Genomic DNA, 15,993 nt, shown 5'->3' with positions numbered 1-15,993 from the left:
CGGTCTCAGTTCATCTTGTTAGCAGACACAAATCTGGAGCAACCTCACGGCCTCAGCGCCACAGAGAATCGTGGGCGAGCAAGCGAAATCGGCCCGACCCTTGCTTCCGGTCCTGACGCCCTGCCTCTCAAATCTATCTGGACTCTCTTGTCAGCCATGGTTGGTCATCCTGCCTTTAGAATTCTTTTTTTGCATGTATCTATCCTACACAGTAAGAATTGCTCCCAGAAATTCCAGCCATTTCCGCTCTGACATCATCCCTGCCAGAGTTCCCTTCCAATCAATTCTGGCCAGCTCCTCTCTCAAGCTTCTGTAATTCCCCTTACCCCACTGTAATACTGATACATCTGACTTTTGCTTCTCCCCCTCAAACTGCTGGGTGAATTTGATAATACTATGCTCACTTTCCACTAAGGATTCCTTTACCTTACGCTCTCTAATCGATTCTGGTTCATTGCACAACACCCAATCCAGAATATCTAATACCCTAGTGGGTTCAACCATATGCTGCTTTAAAAAGCCATCTCGTAGGCATTCTACAAATTCACCCTCTTGGGATCCAACACCAACTTGATATTCCCAATCTATTGAAATCCCCATGACTTGTCACATTGCCCTTTTAACATGCATTTTCTATCTCCTGATGCAACTTGTAGCCCACACCTTTGCTACTGTTCGGAGGTCTGAATGTGACTCCCGTCAGGGTCTTTTTACCCTTGCAGTTTCTTAACTCTGTCCACAAGGATTCTACATCTTCTGATGACATGTCACCTCTTTCTATGACTTTGATTTCTTTTTTTTTTAACCAACAGAGCCACCCCACCCCCTCTGCCCACCAGCCTGTCCTTTCAATACAATGTTAATTGTATGATAATTGCATTATCACTCAAAGAGTTGAACTGCACATGCAAATAACGAGAGTGTCTTGGACCTCCAGGTGTCTTGGACTCTCGTTACATGCACGTGCAGTTCAACTCTTTGAGGGAAGATGCAGAAAGTTTGAAGTTAATAACTCATCTCCTTCTACCTTAGGCCATGAACTTATCAATCACCCCTGCTCAGGACACTTTCTGGAGGTCCAAGATCCGTATGCTCCACCACTGCTGGACTAAGTGTGTAAGTGTAGGAGGGGACTATGTTGAAAAATAAATGTGCTAGATTTTCTAACATTGACTCCTTCTTCCTTAGGCCACGAACTTATCAATCACCCCTTGTAGATTCTTTATTAGCCAGGGCATCAGAGGTTATGGGGAGAAGGCAGCTGAATGGGGTTTAGAGGGTTGATGGAACGACAGCAGACTCGATAGGCTGAATGGTCCAATTCTGCTCCTTATGGTCTTATGCACAGTTCTGTTTGCCCGGCTACGGGAGGGGCAGGATTATGCTGGAGGGAGGGCAGAGGGGAATCGTTGAGTTATCGCCAAGGTTTTAACTATGGGAAGAGACTGGATGGGCTGGTAGCTCTTTCTCCAGAGTGGTGGAGGCTGTGGGGTGACCTGACAGAGAGACAGCCAGTATCTTTTTCTCGGGGTGAGGGCCGGTATCATAAACAAAAGGGCATGTTTAAGGTGGGAGGAGGGTGGCAATTTAAAGGATAAGCAAGGAGGGTGATAGGTGGAAATTGGCCGGCGTCACACACACTGAACACGTCCCCAGGGTGGTGTACTAGACTTCCTGCCGCCCCCCCCCCCCCCCCCAACCTACCCTTTCCCAACGTCTTCTGGGATCTTCTCCATTGGGATGTCCAGGTTTACCCAGAGAGATTCTGGAATGGATCCTGTGGGGGGAGGGGGGGAAGATAATCATCCGTCATTTCAGTGGGTGTTCCCGGAGCCGGACCCAAACAACCGTCAGCGGTCCGGAGCTGAGACCATCCCGTCCCTCCCTCACCCGCGACCCCTGTCTCCGCATCCCAGACTCGGCCTGCCTTCTGATTCCCCCCCCCCCCCCCCCCATATGCTTGTGTCTGCATCTTCACTGTTGTGTCAATTCCGCGTCTGCGACTGCTGTCTGTGACATCCTCCAGTCTCCGTCTGCCGCCGGAACCCTCTGTCTCCGTCTGCGCCAGCTGTCGGGTTTTGTCTGCATCTGTAGCTGCCGTCTACCTTCCGTCTGTGTCTGCACTCGCAGTCTGAGCATCACCTAAGTCTGTGCCTGGCGTCTGAGCCCCGTAAACCGTATCTGCAAATGATTTTACGTGAGAAGCCACCCTCATCCCGGCCCGGACAACTGCCACAATCGTCTTGCCAACTAGCACTACCCCCAAGGAAAGGCAGACGAACCTCTTCTCCTCTGCCGACAGGTCCAGATGCCATGGAAAATGCACAGCACGATGCCAGTGTAGACCACCAGCGCGGCCACGGCAGCTGCTACCCACAGCCAGCTGATCTCCCTGGGATACCAGGTCGGTTGGCAGCGATCTACGAGACAGAAAGCAGGTCAGTAATTAACCATGGAGTGAATCTGCAGATGCGGGAAATAAATAGAAACCCTTCGGCCCGAAACGTCATCACTACCTCCTCCCATAGATGCTGTCTGGCCTGCTGAGTTCTGCCAGCATTTTGTGTTTTTATCAGTAATTAACCATGTACGGTGCTCCTGGTGTGGGTCTGACCCAGGGATACAGAGATGGGAACTGTGCACGGTGCTCCCGGTGTGGGTCTGATCCAGGGATACAGAGATGGCAACTGTGCACGGTGCTCCCGGTATGGGTCTGACCCAGGGATACAGAGACGGGAACTGTGCACAGTGCTCCCGGTGTGGGTCTGACCCAGGGATACACAGACGGGAACTGTGCACGGCGCTCCTGGTGTGGGTCTGACCCAGGGATATGGAGATGGGAACTCTGCAAGGTGCTCCCGATGTGGGTCTGACCCAGGGATACAGAGACGGGAACTGTGTACGCTGCTCCCAGTGTGGGTCTGACCCAGGGATACAGAGACGGGAACTGTGCATGGTGCTCCCGGTGTGGGTCAGACCCAGGGATACAGAGACGGGAACTGTGCACGGTGCTCCTGGTGTGGGTCTGACCCAGGGATATGGAGATGGGAACTGTGCATGGTGCTCCCGGTGTGGGTCTGACCCAGGGATACAGAGACGGGAACTGTGCACACTGCTCCCGGTGTGGGTCTGACCCAGGGATACAGAGACGGGAACTGTGCACGCTGCTCCCGGTGTGGGTCTGACCCAGGGATACGGAGACTGGAACTGTGCACGGTGCTCCCGGTGTGGGTCTGAACCAGGGATACGGAGATGGAACTGTGCACGGTGCTCCCGGTGTGGATCTGACCCAGGAATACAGAGATGGGAACTGTGCACAGTGCTCCCGGTGTGGGTCTGACCCAGGGATAGGGAGACGGGAACTCTGCACGGCGCTCCTGGTGTGGGTCTGACCCAGGGATATGGAGATGGGATCTGTGCACGGTGCTCCCGATGTGGGTCTGACCCAGGGATACAGAGCCGGTAACTATGCACGGTGCTCCCGGTGTGGGTCTGACCCAGGGATACAGAGCCAGTAACTGTGCACAGTGCTCCCGGTGTGGGTCTGACCCAGGGATACAGAGACGGGAACTGTGCACAGTGCTCCCGGTGTGGGTCTGACCCAGGGATACGGAGACTGGAACTGTACACGGTGCTCCCGGTGTGGGTCTGACCCAGGGATACAGAGCCGGTAACTGTGCACGGTGCTCCCGGTGTGGGTCTGACCCAGGGATACAGAGCCGGTAACTGTGCACGGTGCTCCCGGTGTGGGTCTGACCCAGGGATACGGAGACTGGAACTGTACACGGTGCTCCCGGTGTGGGTCTGACCCAGGGATACAGAGACGGGATCTGTGCACGGTGCTCCCGGTGTGGGGCTGACCCAGGGATACGGAGACTGGAACTGTACATGGTGCTCCCGGTGTGGGTCTGACCCAGGGATACAGAGACTGGAACTGTACACGGTGCTCCCGGTGTGGGTCTGACCCAGGGATACAGAGCCGGGAACTGTGCACGGTGCTCCCGGTGTGGGTCTGACCCAGGGATACAGAGTCGGGAACTGTGCACGGTGCTCCTGGTGTGGGTCTGACCCAGGGATACGGAGACTGGAACTGTGCACGGTGCTCCCGGTGTGGGTCTGACCCAGAGATACAGAGACGGGAACTGTGCACGGTGCTCCCGGTGTGGGTTTGACCCAGGGATACGGAGACTGGAACTGTACACGGTGCTCTCTGTGTGGGTCTGACCCAGGGATACAGAGCCGGTAACTGTGCATGGTGCTCCCGGTGTGGGTCTGACCCAGGGATACAAAGACGGGAACTGTGCACGGTGCTCCTGGTGTGGGTCTGACCCAGGGATACAGAGACGGGAACTGTGCACGGTGCTCCCGGTGTGGGTCTAACCCAGGGATATGACGATGGGAACTGTGCACGGTGCTCCTGATGTGATCTGACCCAAGGACACAGAGACAAAAACTGTGCACGGTGAATTGCTTCGAAAGGACAGGCAGGAAGGCAGAGGGGCTCTATTTGTAAAAAATGAAATCAAATCATTAGAAAGAGGTAACACCGGGTCGGAAGGTATTGAACCTTTGTGGATAGAGCTAAGGATATACAAGGGTAAAAAGACCCGGATGGGAGTTGTATACATCCCCAGACAGTATTAAGGATGTGGCCTGCAAATTACATTGGGAGATAGAAAATGCATGTTACAATATTCATGAAGGATTTCAAGATGCCGGTAGATTGGGAAAATCAGGCTGGTGCGGGATTCCAGGAGGGGGAGTTTCTAGAGTGCCTACGAGATGGCTTTTTAGAGCAGCTCATGGTTCAGCTCAGTGGGGGAACAGCTATTCTGGGTTGGCTGTTGTGTAATGAACCGGAATTGGTTAGAGAGCTTAAGGTAAAAGAACCTTTAGGGGTCAGTGATCATAATACGATCGAATTCACCCTGAAATTTGAGGCTAAAGTCAGATGTTTCAGTATTACGGTGGAGTAAAGGGAATTACAGAGGCATGAGAGAGGAGCTGGCCAGAATTGACTGGAAAAGAACACCGGCAAGGATGACGGCAGAGCAGCGATGACGGGAATTTCTGGAAACATTTCAGAAAGCAGAGGATATAGACATCCCAAAGAGGAAGAATTATTCTAAAGGAAAGAGGACACAACCGTGGCAAACAAGCAAAGTCAAAGCCAACATAAAAGCCAAAGAGAGAGCATATAATAGATCAAAAATTAGTGGGAAGTTAGAGGTACCTACCGGCTGTTGTCCAGTCCGTCTCCATGGATACTGTTGTTGACAGTGTTGTTATGGATTGGTCAGACGTTGGAGAGGGGACACACGTGACTGGATCACAATCTGGAACAGGAATATTCATCCAAATGTTACGGACTGGTTGTGCTGTGAGTTCCCTCATTGATCTGGTGTTGGTCTGACCCAGGGATACGGAGATGGGAACTGTTCACAGTGTTAACAGTGTGGGTCTGACCCAGGGATAGGGAGACGGGAACTGTCCACGGTGCTCCCGGTGTGGGTCTGACCCAGGGATAGGGAGACGGGAACTGTGCACAATGCTCCCGGTGTGGGTCTGACCCAGGGATAGGGAGACGGGAACTGTGCACGATGCTCCCGGTGTGGGTCTGACCCAGGGATACGGAGACAGGAACTGTGCATGGTGATCCCGGTATGGGTCTGACCCAGGGATACAGAGACGGGAACTGTGCACGATGCTCCCGGTGTGGGCCTGACCCAGGGATACGGAGACGGGAACTGTGCACGATGCTCCCGGTATGGGTCTGACCCAGGGGTACGGAAGCGGGAACTGTGCACGGTGCTCCCGGTGTGGGTCTGACCCAGGGGTTCAGAGACGGGAACTGTGCACGGTGTTCCCGGTGTGCGTCTGACCCAGGGATAGGGAGACGGGAACTGTGCACGGTGCTCCCGGTGTGCGTCTGACCCAGGGATAGGGAGACGGGAACTGTGCATGGTGCTCCCAGTGTGGGTCTGACTCAGGGATTCGGAGATGACTGTGAGCTGCAGATATGGGACTCCCCCCCCTCCCCCCCCACCTCAGCCCACTCACCGTAGAGGCTGATGTTCTTTCTGACGGGCCTATCCAGCTCCTGGTGGGTGATCAGACACGTGTAGCGAGCCCCCGAGCTCCAGAGGAATCGAGGGGTGTTCAGAGTGCTGATGGCGTGGTAGGTGCCGTTGGGGGTTTTCACCGGCTCCGTGTTCCAGACCCCTGAGTCCACCTGCCTCCCATCCACCTCCCAGCCGAAGGAGAGAGATGCCGGGTAGAATCCGGTGGCCCCACAGGTGAGCGTGACGCTGACTCCGTCCCCGGTGGGGGTATCAGGGGGCCGTAGCAGGAACGTGAACGGCGGCTGTGGGGCTGGAACTGAGAGAGAGGATGTGGTCACACAACAAACCGTGTCTGTCGTTCCCTGCGGGAGGGGGAATTCAGCCGGGGATCAGAAACTGTAGAGATTCACGGTGGGGAGGGAGGAGTCTCAGAGACAGGGAGAGGGGTAGAGTAGGGAGGGGGTCCCAGACATGAGAAGTGGCTTGTGTGTTGGTCATGGAGCTGGGAAGGGGTGTTTGAATACAAGTGGATCACGGAGACAGAGAATTGAGGAGGGCACAGAAATGGGGCGTTGTGTAAGGGAGGGAGGAGATCAGAGAGATGGGGGTGCATAGGTGAGGCAGAGGGTCTCTGAGATGGGAAGGGATGTTGGGGTGGGAATGTTTTCAGAGATGGTGAAGAGCTTAGGGGTGAAGGGCGTCATCACGATAGGAAAAGGGTCGGGGAGGAAGATGGGAAGGTGTGTGGGGGAATATTTCCTGGCACCTACCGACTGTTGTCCAGTCCATCTCTATGGATACTATTGTTAACGGTGTTGTTAAGGAATGGTCCGAGGTTGGAGAGGGGACACATGCGACCGGATCACAATCTGGAACAGGAATATTCATCCAAATGTTACCGACTGGTTGTGCTGTGAGTTCCCTCATTGATCTGGTGTGGGTCTGACGCAGGGATACGGAGATGGGAACTGTGCACGGTGCTCCCGGTGTGGGCCTGACCCAAGGATACGGAGATGGGAACTGTGCACGGTGCTCCCGGTGTGGGCCTGACCCAAGGATACAGAGACGGGAACTGTGCACGGTGCTCCCGGTGTGGGTCTGACACAGGGATACAGAGACAGGAACTGAGCACAATTCTCCCGGTGTGGGTCTGACCCAGGGATACAGAGACGGAAAATGTGCATGGTGCTCCCGGTGTGGGTCTGACCCAGGGATACGGAGATGGGAACTGTGCACGGTGCTCCCGGTGTGGGCCTGACCCAAGGATACAGAGACGGGAACTGTGCACGGTGCTCCCGGTGTGGGTCTGACACAGGGATACAGAGACAGGAACTGAGCACAATTCTCCCGGTGTGGGTCTGACTCAGGGATACAGAGACGGAAAATGTGCACGGTGCTCCCGGTGTGGGTCTGACCCAAGGATACAGAGACAGGAACTGAGCACAATTCTCCCAGTGTGGGTCTGACTCAGGGATACAGAGACGGGAAATGTGCTCCGTGCTCCCGGTGTGGGTCTGACCCAGGGATACAGAGACAGGAACTGTGCATGGTGATCCCGGTGTGGGTCTGACCCAGGGATAGGGAGACGGGAACTGTGCACGGTGCTCCCGGTGTGTGTCTGACCCAGGGGTACGGAGACGGGAACTGTGCACGGTGCTCCCGGTGTGGGTCTGACCCAGGGATACGGAGACGGGAACTGTACACGGTGCTCCCGGTGTGGGTCTGACCCAGGGATAGGGAGACGGGAACTGTGTACGTTGTTCCCGGTGTGTGTCTGACCCAGGGGTACGGAGACGGGAACTGTGCACGGTGCTCCCGGTGTGTGTCTGACCCAGGGGTACGGAGACGGGAACTGTGCACGGTGCTCCCGGTGTGGGTCTGACCCAGGGATAGGGAGACGGGAACTGTGCACGGTGTTCCCGGTGTGGGTCTGACCCAGGGGTACGGAGACGGGAACGGTGCACGGTGCTCCCGGTGTGGGTCTGACTCAGGGCTTTGGAGATGACTGTGAGTTGCAGATATGGGCCCCCCCTCCCCGCCTCAGCCCACTCACCGTTGAGGCTGATGTTCTTTCTGACAGGCTGATCCAGCTCCTGGTGGGTGATCAGACACGTGTAGTGAGCCCCCGAGCTCCAGAGTAATCGAGGGGTGTTCAGAGTGCTGATGGCGTGGTAGGTGCCGATGGGGGTTCTCACCGGCTCCGTGTTCCAGACCCCTGAGCCCACCTGCCTCCCCTCCACCTCCCAGCTGAAGGAGACAGATGCCGGGTAGAATCCGGTGGCCCCACAGGTGAGCGTGACACTGGCTCCGTCCCCGGAGGGGGTATCGGGGGGCCGTAGCAGGAACGTGATCGGCGGCTGTGGGGCTGGAACTGAGAGAGAGGATGTGGTCACACAAGCCGTGTCTGTCGTTCCCTGCGGGAGGGGGAATTCGGCCGGGGATCAGAAACTGTAGAGGTTCACGGTGGGGAGGGAGGAGTCTCAGAGACAGGGAGAGGGGTAGAGTAGGGAGGGGGTCCCAGACATGAGAAGTGGCCTGTGTGTTGGTCATGGAGCTGGGAAGGTGTGTTTGAATACAAGTGGATCACGGAGACAGAGAATTGAGGAGGGCACAGAAATGGGGCGTTGTGTAAGAGAGGGAGGAGATCAGAGAGACGGGGGTGCATAGGTGAGGCAGAGGGTCTCTGAGATGGGAAGGGTTATTGGGGTGGGAATGTTTTCAGAGATGGTGAAGAGCTTAGGGGTGAAGGATGTCATCACGATAGGAAAAGGGTCAGGGAGGAAGATGGGAAGGTGTGTGGGGGAATATTTCCTGGCACCTACCGACTGTTGTCCAGTCCATCTCTATGGATACTATTGTTAACGGTGTTGTTAAGGAATGGTCCGACGTTGGAGAGGGGACACATACGACCGGATCACAATCTGGAACAGGAATATTCATCCAAATGTTACCGACTGGTTGTGCTGTGAGTTCCCTCATTGATCTGGTGTGGGTCTGACCCAGGGATACGGAGATGGGAACTGTGCACGGTGCTCCCTGTGTGGGTCTGACCCAGGATAGGGAGACGGGAACTGTGCACGGTGCTCCCGGTGTGGGTCTGACCCAGGGATAGGGAGACGGGAACTGTGCACGGTGCTCCCGGTGTGGGTCTGACCCAGGGATACACAGATGGGAACTGTGCACGGTGCTCCCGGTGTGGGTCTGACTCAGGGATACAGAGACAGGAACAGAGCACAATTCTCCCGGTGTGGGTCTGACTCGGATACAGAGACGGGAAATGTGCACAGTGCTCCCGGTGTGGGTCTGACCCAGGGATACAGAGACAGGAACTGAGCACATTTCTCCCGGTTTGGGTCTGACCCAGGGATATAGAGACGGGAACTGTGCACGGTGATCCCGGTGTGGGTCTGACCCAGGGATAGGGAGACGGGAACTGTGCACGGTGCTCCCGGTGTGGGTCTGACCCAGGGATACACAGATGGGAACTGTGCACAGTGCTCCCGGTGTGGGTCTGACCCAGGGATACAGAGACAGGAACTGAGCACATTTCTCCCGGTTTGGGTCTGACCCAGGGATATAGAGACGGGAACTGTGCACGGTGATCCCGGTGTGGGTCTGACCCAGGGATAGGGAGACGGGAACTGTGCATGGTGCTCCCGGTGTGGGTCTGACTCAGGGATTTGGAGATGTCTGTGAGGTGCAGATATGGGCCCCCCCCCCACCTCAGCCCACTCACCGTAGAGGCTGATGTTCTTTCTGATGGGCTGATCCAGCTCCTGGTGGGTGATCAGACACGTGTAGCGAGCCCCTGAGCTCCAGAGGAATCGAGGGGTGGTCAGAGTGCTGATGGCCAGGTAGGTGCCGTTGGGGGTTCTCACCGGCTCCGTGTTCCAGACCCCTGAGTCCACCGGCCTCCCATCCACCTCCCAGCCGAAGGAGAGAGATGCCGGGTAGAATCCGGTGGCTCCACAGGTGAGCGTGACGCTGACTCCGTCCCCGGTGGGGGTATCAGGGGGCCGTAGCAGGAACGTGATCGGCGGCTGTGGGGCTGGAACTGAAAGAGAGGATGTGGTCACACAACAAACCGTGTCTGTCGTTCCCTGTGGGAGGGGGAATTCGGCCGGGGATCAGAAACTGTAGAGGTTCACGGTGGGGAGGGAGGAGTCTCAGAGACAGGGAGAGGGGTAGAGTAGGGAGGGGGTCCCAGACATGAGAAGTGGCCTGTGTGTTGGTCATGGAGCTGGGAAGGGGTGTTTGAATACAAGTGGATCACGGAGACAGAGAATTGAGGAGGGCACAGAAATGGGGCGTTGTGTAAGGGAGGGAGGAGATCAGAGAGACGGGGGTGCATAGGTGAGGCAGAGGGTCTCTGAGATGGGAAGGGATGTTGGGGTGGGAATGTTTTCAAAGATGGTGAAGAGCTTAGGGGTGAAGGACGTCATCACGATAGGAAAAGGGTCAGGGAGGAAGATGGGAAGGTGTGTGGGGGAATATTTCCTGGCACCTACCGACTGTTGTCCAGTCCATCTCTATGGATACTATTGTTAACGGTGTTGTTAAGGAATGGTCCGAGGTTGGAGAGGGGACACATACGACCGGATCACAATCTGAAACAGGAATATTCATCCAAATGTTACGGACTGGTTGTGCTGTGAGTTCCCTCATTGATCTGGTGTGGGTGTGACGCAGGGATACGGAGATGGGAACTGTGCACGGTGCTCCCGGTGTGGGTCTGACCCAGGGATAGGGAGACGGGAACTGTGCACGGTGCTCCCGGTGTGGGCCTGACCCAGGGATACAGAGACGGGAACTGTGCATGGTGCTCCCGGTGTGGGTCTGACCCAGGGATACAGAGACAGGAACTGAGCACAATTCTCCCGGTGTGGGTCTGACTCAGGGATACAGCGACGGGAAATGTGCACGGTGCTCCCGGTGTGGGCCTGACCCAGGGATACGGAGACGGGAACTGTGCACGGTGCTCCCGGTGTGGGTCTGACCCAGGGATACAGAGACAGGAACTGAGCACAATTCTCCCGGTGTGGGTCTGACTCGGGGATACGGAGACGGGAAATGTGCACGGTGCTCCCGGTGTAGGCCTGACCCAGGGATACGGAGACGGGAACTGTGCACGGTGCTCCCTGTGTGGGTCTGACCCAGGGATAGGGAGACGGGAACTGTGCACGGTGCTCCCGGTGTGGGTCTGACCCAGGGATACAGAGACAGGAACAGAGCACAATTCTCCCAGTGTGGGTCTGACTCGGATACAGAGACGGGAAATGTGCACAGTGCTCCCGGTGTGGGTCTGACCCAGGGATACAGAGACAGGAACTGAGCACAATTCTCCCGGTTTGGGTCTGACCCAGGGATACAGAGACAGGAACTGTGCACGGTGCTCCCAGTGTGGGTCTGACCCAGGGATTGGGAGACGGGAACGGTGCACGGTGATCCCGGTGTGGGTCTGACCCAGGGATACAGAGACAGGAACTGAGCACAATTCTCCCGGTGTGGGTCTGACTCGGGGATACAGCGACGGGAAATGTGCACGGTGCTCCCGGTGTAGGTCTGACCCAGGGATACGGAGACGGGAACTGTGCACGGTGCTCCCTGTGTGGGTCTGACCCAGGGATAGGGAAACGGGAACTGTGCACGGTGCTCCCGGTGTGGGTCTGACCCAGGGATACAGAGACAGGAACAGAGCACAATTCTCCCAGTGTGGGTCTGACTCGGATACAGAGACGGGAAATGTGCACAGTGCTCCCGGTGTGGGTCTGACCCAGGGATACAGAGACGGGAACTGTGCACGGTGCTCCCGGTGTGGGTCTGACCCAGGGATTGGGAGACGGGAACGGTGCACGGTGATCCCGGTGTGGGTCTGACCCAGGGATAGGGAGATGGGAAATGTGCATGGTGTTCCCTGTGTGGGCCTGACCCAGGGATACGGAGACGGGAACTGTGCACGGTGCTCCCGGTGTGGGTCTGACTCAGGGAATTGGAGGTAACTGTGAGCTGCAGATATGGGACTCCCCCCGCCCCCCCCCACCTCAGCCCTCTCACCGTAGAGGCTGATGTTCTTTCTGATGGGCTGATCCAGCTCCTGGTGGGTGATCAGACACGTGTAGCGAGCCCCTGAGCTCCAGAGGAATCGAGGGGTGTTCAGAGTGCTGATGGCGTGGTAGGTGCCTTTAGGGGTTCTCACCGGCTCCGTGTTCCAGACCCCTGAGTCCACCTGCCTCCCATCCACCTCCCAGCCGAAGGAGAGAGATGCCGGGTAGAATCTGGTGGCCCCACAGGTGAGCGTGACGCTGGCTCCGTCCCCGGTGGGGGTATCAGGGGGCCGTAGCAGGAACGTGATCGGCGGCTGTGGGGCTGGAACTGAAAGAGAGGATGTGGTCACACAACAAACCGTGTCTGTCGTTCCCTGCGGGAGGGGGAATTCGGCCGGGGATCAGAAACTGTAGAGGTTCACGGTGGGGAGGGAGGAGTCTCAGAGACAGGGAGAGGGGTAGAGTAGGGAGGGGGTCCCAGACATGAGAAGTGGCCTGTGTGTTGGTCATGGAGCTGGGAAGGGGTGTTTGAATACAAGTGGATCACGGAGACAGAGAATTGAGGAGGGCACAGAAATGGGGCGTTGTGTAAAGGAGGGAGGAGATCAGAGAGACGGGGGTGCATAGGTGAGGCAGAGGGTCTCTGAGATGGGAAGGGATGTTGGGGTGGGAATGTTTTCAAAGATGGTGAAGAGCTTAGGGGTGAAGGACGTCATCACGATAGGAAAAGGGTCAGGGAGGAAGATGGGAAGGTGTGTGGGGGAATATTTCCTGGCACCTACCGACTGTTGTCCAGTCCATCTCTATGGATACTATTGTTAACGGTGTTGTTAAGGATTGGTCCGAGGTTGGAGAGGGGACACATACGACCGGATCACAATCTGAAACAGGAATATTCATCCAAATGTTACCGACTGGTTGTGCTGTGAGTTCCCTCATTGATCTGGTGTGGGTCTGACCCAGGGATACGGAGACGGGAACTGTGCATGGTGCTCCCGGTGTGGGTCTGACCCAGGGATACGGAGATGGGAACTGTGCACGGTGCTCCCGGTGTGGGCCTGACCCAAGGATACAGAGACGGGAACTGTGCACGGTGCTCCCGCTGTGGGTCTGACCCAGGGATAGGGAGACGGGAACTGTGCACAGTGTTCCCAGTGTGGGTCTGACCCAGGGATAGGGAGACGGGAACTGTGCACGGTGCTCCCGGTGTGGGTCTGACCCAGGGATAGGGAGACGGGAACTGTGCACGGTGCTCCCGGTGTGGGTCTGACCCAGGGATACACAGACGGGAACTGTGCACGGTGCTCCCGGTGTGGGTCTGACCCACGGATACGGAGATGGGAACTGTGCATGGTGTTCCCTGTGTGGGTCTGACCCAGGGATACGGAGATGGGAACTACACGGTGCTCCCGGTGTGGGTCTGACCCAGGGATAGGGAGACGGGAACTGTGCACGGTGCTCCCGGTGTGGGCCTGACCCAGGGATACAGAGACGGGAACTGTGCATGGTGCTCCCGGTGTGGGTCTGACCCAGGGATAGGGAGACGGGAACTGTGCACGGTGCTCCCGGTGTGGGTCTGACCCAGGGATACAGAGACAAGAACTGAGCACAATTCTCCCGGTGTGGGTCTGACTCAGGGATACAGCGACGGGAAATGTGCAAGGTTCCCCCGGTGTGGGCCTGACCCAGGGATACGGAGACGGGAACTGTGCACGGTGCTCCCGGTGTGGGTCTGACCCAGGGATACAGAGACAGGAACTGAGCACAATTCTCCCGGTGTGGGTCTGACCCAGGGATACGGTGACGGGAACTGTGCACGGTGCTCCCGGTGTGAGTCTGACCCAGGGATACAAAGACAGGAACTGAGCACAATTCTCCCGGAGTGGGTCTGACTCAGGGATATAGAAACGGGAACTGTGCATGGTGCTCCCGGTGTGGTTCTGACCCAGGGATAGGGAGACGGGAACTGTGCATGGTGCTCCCGGTGTGGGTCTGACTCAGGGATTCGGAGATGACTGTGAGCTGCAGATATGGGACTCCCCCCCTCCCCCCCCCCCCACCTCAGCCCACTCACCGTTGAGGCTGATGTTCTTTCTGACGGGCTGATCCAGCTCCTGGTGGTTGATCAGACACGAGTAGCGAGCCCCCGAGCTCCAGAGGAATCGAGGAGTGTTCAGAGTGCTGATGGCGTGGTAGGTGCCGTTGGGGGTTCTCACCGGCTCCGTGTTCCAGACCCCTGAGTCCATCTGCCTCCCATCCACCTCCCAGCCGAAGGAGAGAGATGCCGGGTAGAATCCGGTGGCCCCACAGGTGAGCGTGACGCTGGCTCCGTCCCCGGTGGGGGTATCAGGGGGCCGTAGCAAGAATGTGATCGGCGGCTGTGGGGCTGCAACTGAGAGAGAGGATGTGGTCACACAACAAACCGTGTCTGTCGTTCCCTGCGGGAGGGGGAATTCGGCCGGGGATCAGAAACTGCAGAGTGTCACAGTGGGGTGGGAGGAGTCTCAGAGACAGGGAGAGGGGTTGAGTAGGGAGGGGGTCACAGACACAAGGAGATGTGAGGGAGGGGTCACAGAAAAGGGACGGGTGTGTGTTCAAGGAGACGTGGGGCTGGGAGTTGTCACAGTAACATAGAGGGGGTGCAATGAGGAATGGAGCCAGCTTAACTGGGTTATTGTCGGGAAGGAGACGGAGAGGTGAGTGGTCACGAAGATAGGAGGGAAGGAGTCACATATACAGGTCGGAGAGTAATGGTGTCATGGAGACGGAGTAGGGCCCAGGGGATCAAGGGGTTTGCCAAGACAGGGAGGGGTGTAGGAGTGGGATAGGTTCACAGAGGTGAGTGAGGGGTTTCAGTGAGGCAGGGAGGAATGGAATCACAGAGGTATAGGATCGGAAGGGGGTTACTCGGACAGAGTTGGAGTTCGCTGACGGGATGGGGTGGTTTAGGTCGCCCCGTCCTCTGAGGAGGCCTCAGTCTTACCGGCTCTTCTCCGGAACTCCTGGACGAAGTGTGTGGCTTTGGAGATGTGTGTGACCAAGCAGTAGACGCTCCTGATCCGGTCCCACTCCAGGAACGGGATGTGTATCCGACTGGTAGCGCTGTAGGTGCCGCCGCTGCTCCTGACCGGCTCGTCCTGCTCCGTGGGCAGGGAGTGGGACCTTCTGTCCACCATCCACCGGAAGGAGATCTTCTCGGGGTAAAACCCCACCGCCTTGCAGATGAGCGTAGCCCTCGCTGACCAGACTGCCCCGTCCAGGAACGGGGCCAGCAGCTGCACACTGGGAGGCCGAACTGGAGGGACAGAGAGAGGGAGGTCACAGGAGGCTCCGTGTGGGAAACTCATCCACTAGATTAAGGTGCGTGGGATCCATGGTGAGCTGGCTGTTTGGACTCAGAATTGGCCTGCCCACAGAAGACAGTGGTCTGGTCGGAGAGATGTAACTAGCGGTGGTTCTGCCGGGACCTGTAGTGGGACCGCTGCTGTTTGCCATTTACATAGAGGTCCTGGGTTAAAACGCGGATAGGTGAGTCGGTAAGTTCACAGACGGCACAGAGATCGATGGTGGTGTGGTCAATGTAGACCAGTTAATGATATGGGCAGGGAAATGCCGGAAGGAGTTTAAGAACGTAAGAAATAGGAACAGGAGTAGGCATCTGGCCCACCAAGCCTGCCCCACCATTCAATAAGATCATGGCTGATCTAATGAATGAATGAAATTAATTTATTTCGGTCAGTACAAACATAACAAAATGCATCATTTACAACGATGATTTCATAGGACAAAGTTAGATCTGACCATGGACTCATCTCCACCTACCCACCTTTTCCCCATAACCCTCAACCCCTACTATGCAAAGATCTATCCAACCTTAAGTATGTTAA

The 15,993-nt window shown here is 56.7% G+C and overlaps 2 protein-coding genes across 8 annotated transcripts in view; one reads left to right on the top strand and one right to left on the bottom strand.

The window, feature by feature from the left end:
• Positions 1 to 15,993, top strand: part of LOC140716474 (N(6)-adenosine-methyltransferase subunit METTL3-like) — a 93,748-nt gene that overhangs the window by 43,283 nt on the left and 34,472 nt on the right. For 2 of the 3 annotated variants that reach the window (XM_073029235.1, XM_073029234.1), the window contains exons 3-4: positions 1,033 to 1,116; positions 2,303 to 2,438. The exons of the other annotated variant lie outside the window; for it this stretch is intronic. The gene's annotated coding sequence lies outside the window, so the exon portion shown is untranslated. The remainder of the gene's footprint in view (positions 1 to 1,032; positions 1,117 to 2,302; positions 2,439 to 15,993) is intronic. 3 annotated transcript variants of the gene reach the window in all.
• LOC140716471 (uncharacterized) overlaps positions 1 to 15,993 on the bottom strand; it is a 33,238-nt gene that overhangs the window by 1,744 nt on the left and 15,501 nt on the right. For 2 of the 5 annotated variants that reach the window (XM_073029227.1, XM_073029228.1), the window contains exons 3-15: positions 15,090 to 15,401; positions 14,181 to 14,498; positions 12,889 to 12,987; positions 12,117 to 12,434; positions 10,571 to 10,669; positions 9,799 to 10,116; positions 8,885 to 8,983; positions 8,116 to 8,433; positions 6,833 to 6,931; positions 6,061 to 6,378; positions 5,238 to 5,336; positions 2,283 to 2,420; positions 1,705 to 1,777 (exon numbers count right to left, since the gene is read on the bottom strand). In XM_073029227.1, the coding sequence (XP_072885328.1) occupies positions 1,705 to 1,777; positions 2,283 to 2,420; positions 5,238 to 5,336; positions 6,061 to 6,378; positions 6,833 to 6,931; positions 8,116 to 8,433; positions 8,885 to 8,983; positions 9,799 to 10,116; positions 10,571 to 10,669; positions 12,117 to 12,434; positions 12,889 to 12,987; positions 14,181 to 14,498; positions 15,090 to 15,401 (2,608 nt within the window). The remainder of the gene's footprint in view (positions 1 to 1,704; positions 1,778 to 2,282; positions 2,421 to 5,237; positions 5,337 to 6,060; positions 6,379 to 6,832; positions 6,932 to 8,115; positions 8,434 to 8,884; positions 8,984 to 9,798; positions 10,117 to 10,570; positions 10,670 to 12,116; positions 12,435 to 12,888; positions 12,988 to 14,180; positions 14,499 to 15,089; positions 15,402 to 15,993) is intronic. The other 3 variants (XM_073029229.1, XM_073029230.1, XM_073029231.1) reach the window with 3 other exon arrangements.

The sequence above is a fragment of the Hemitrygon akajei genome, chromosome 25, assembly GCF_048418815.1.
Source record: "Hemitrygon akajei chromosome 25, sHemAka1.3, whole genome shotgun sequence".
Lineage (NCBI taxonomy): Eukaryota > Metazoa > Chordata > Chondrichthyes > Myliobatiformes > Dasyatidae > Hemitrygon > Hemitrygon akajei.
Note: the sequence above shows the minus strand (reverse complement) of the source record. Positions and strands in the feature narration are given on the sequence as shown.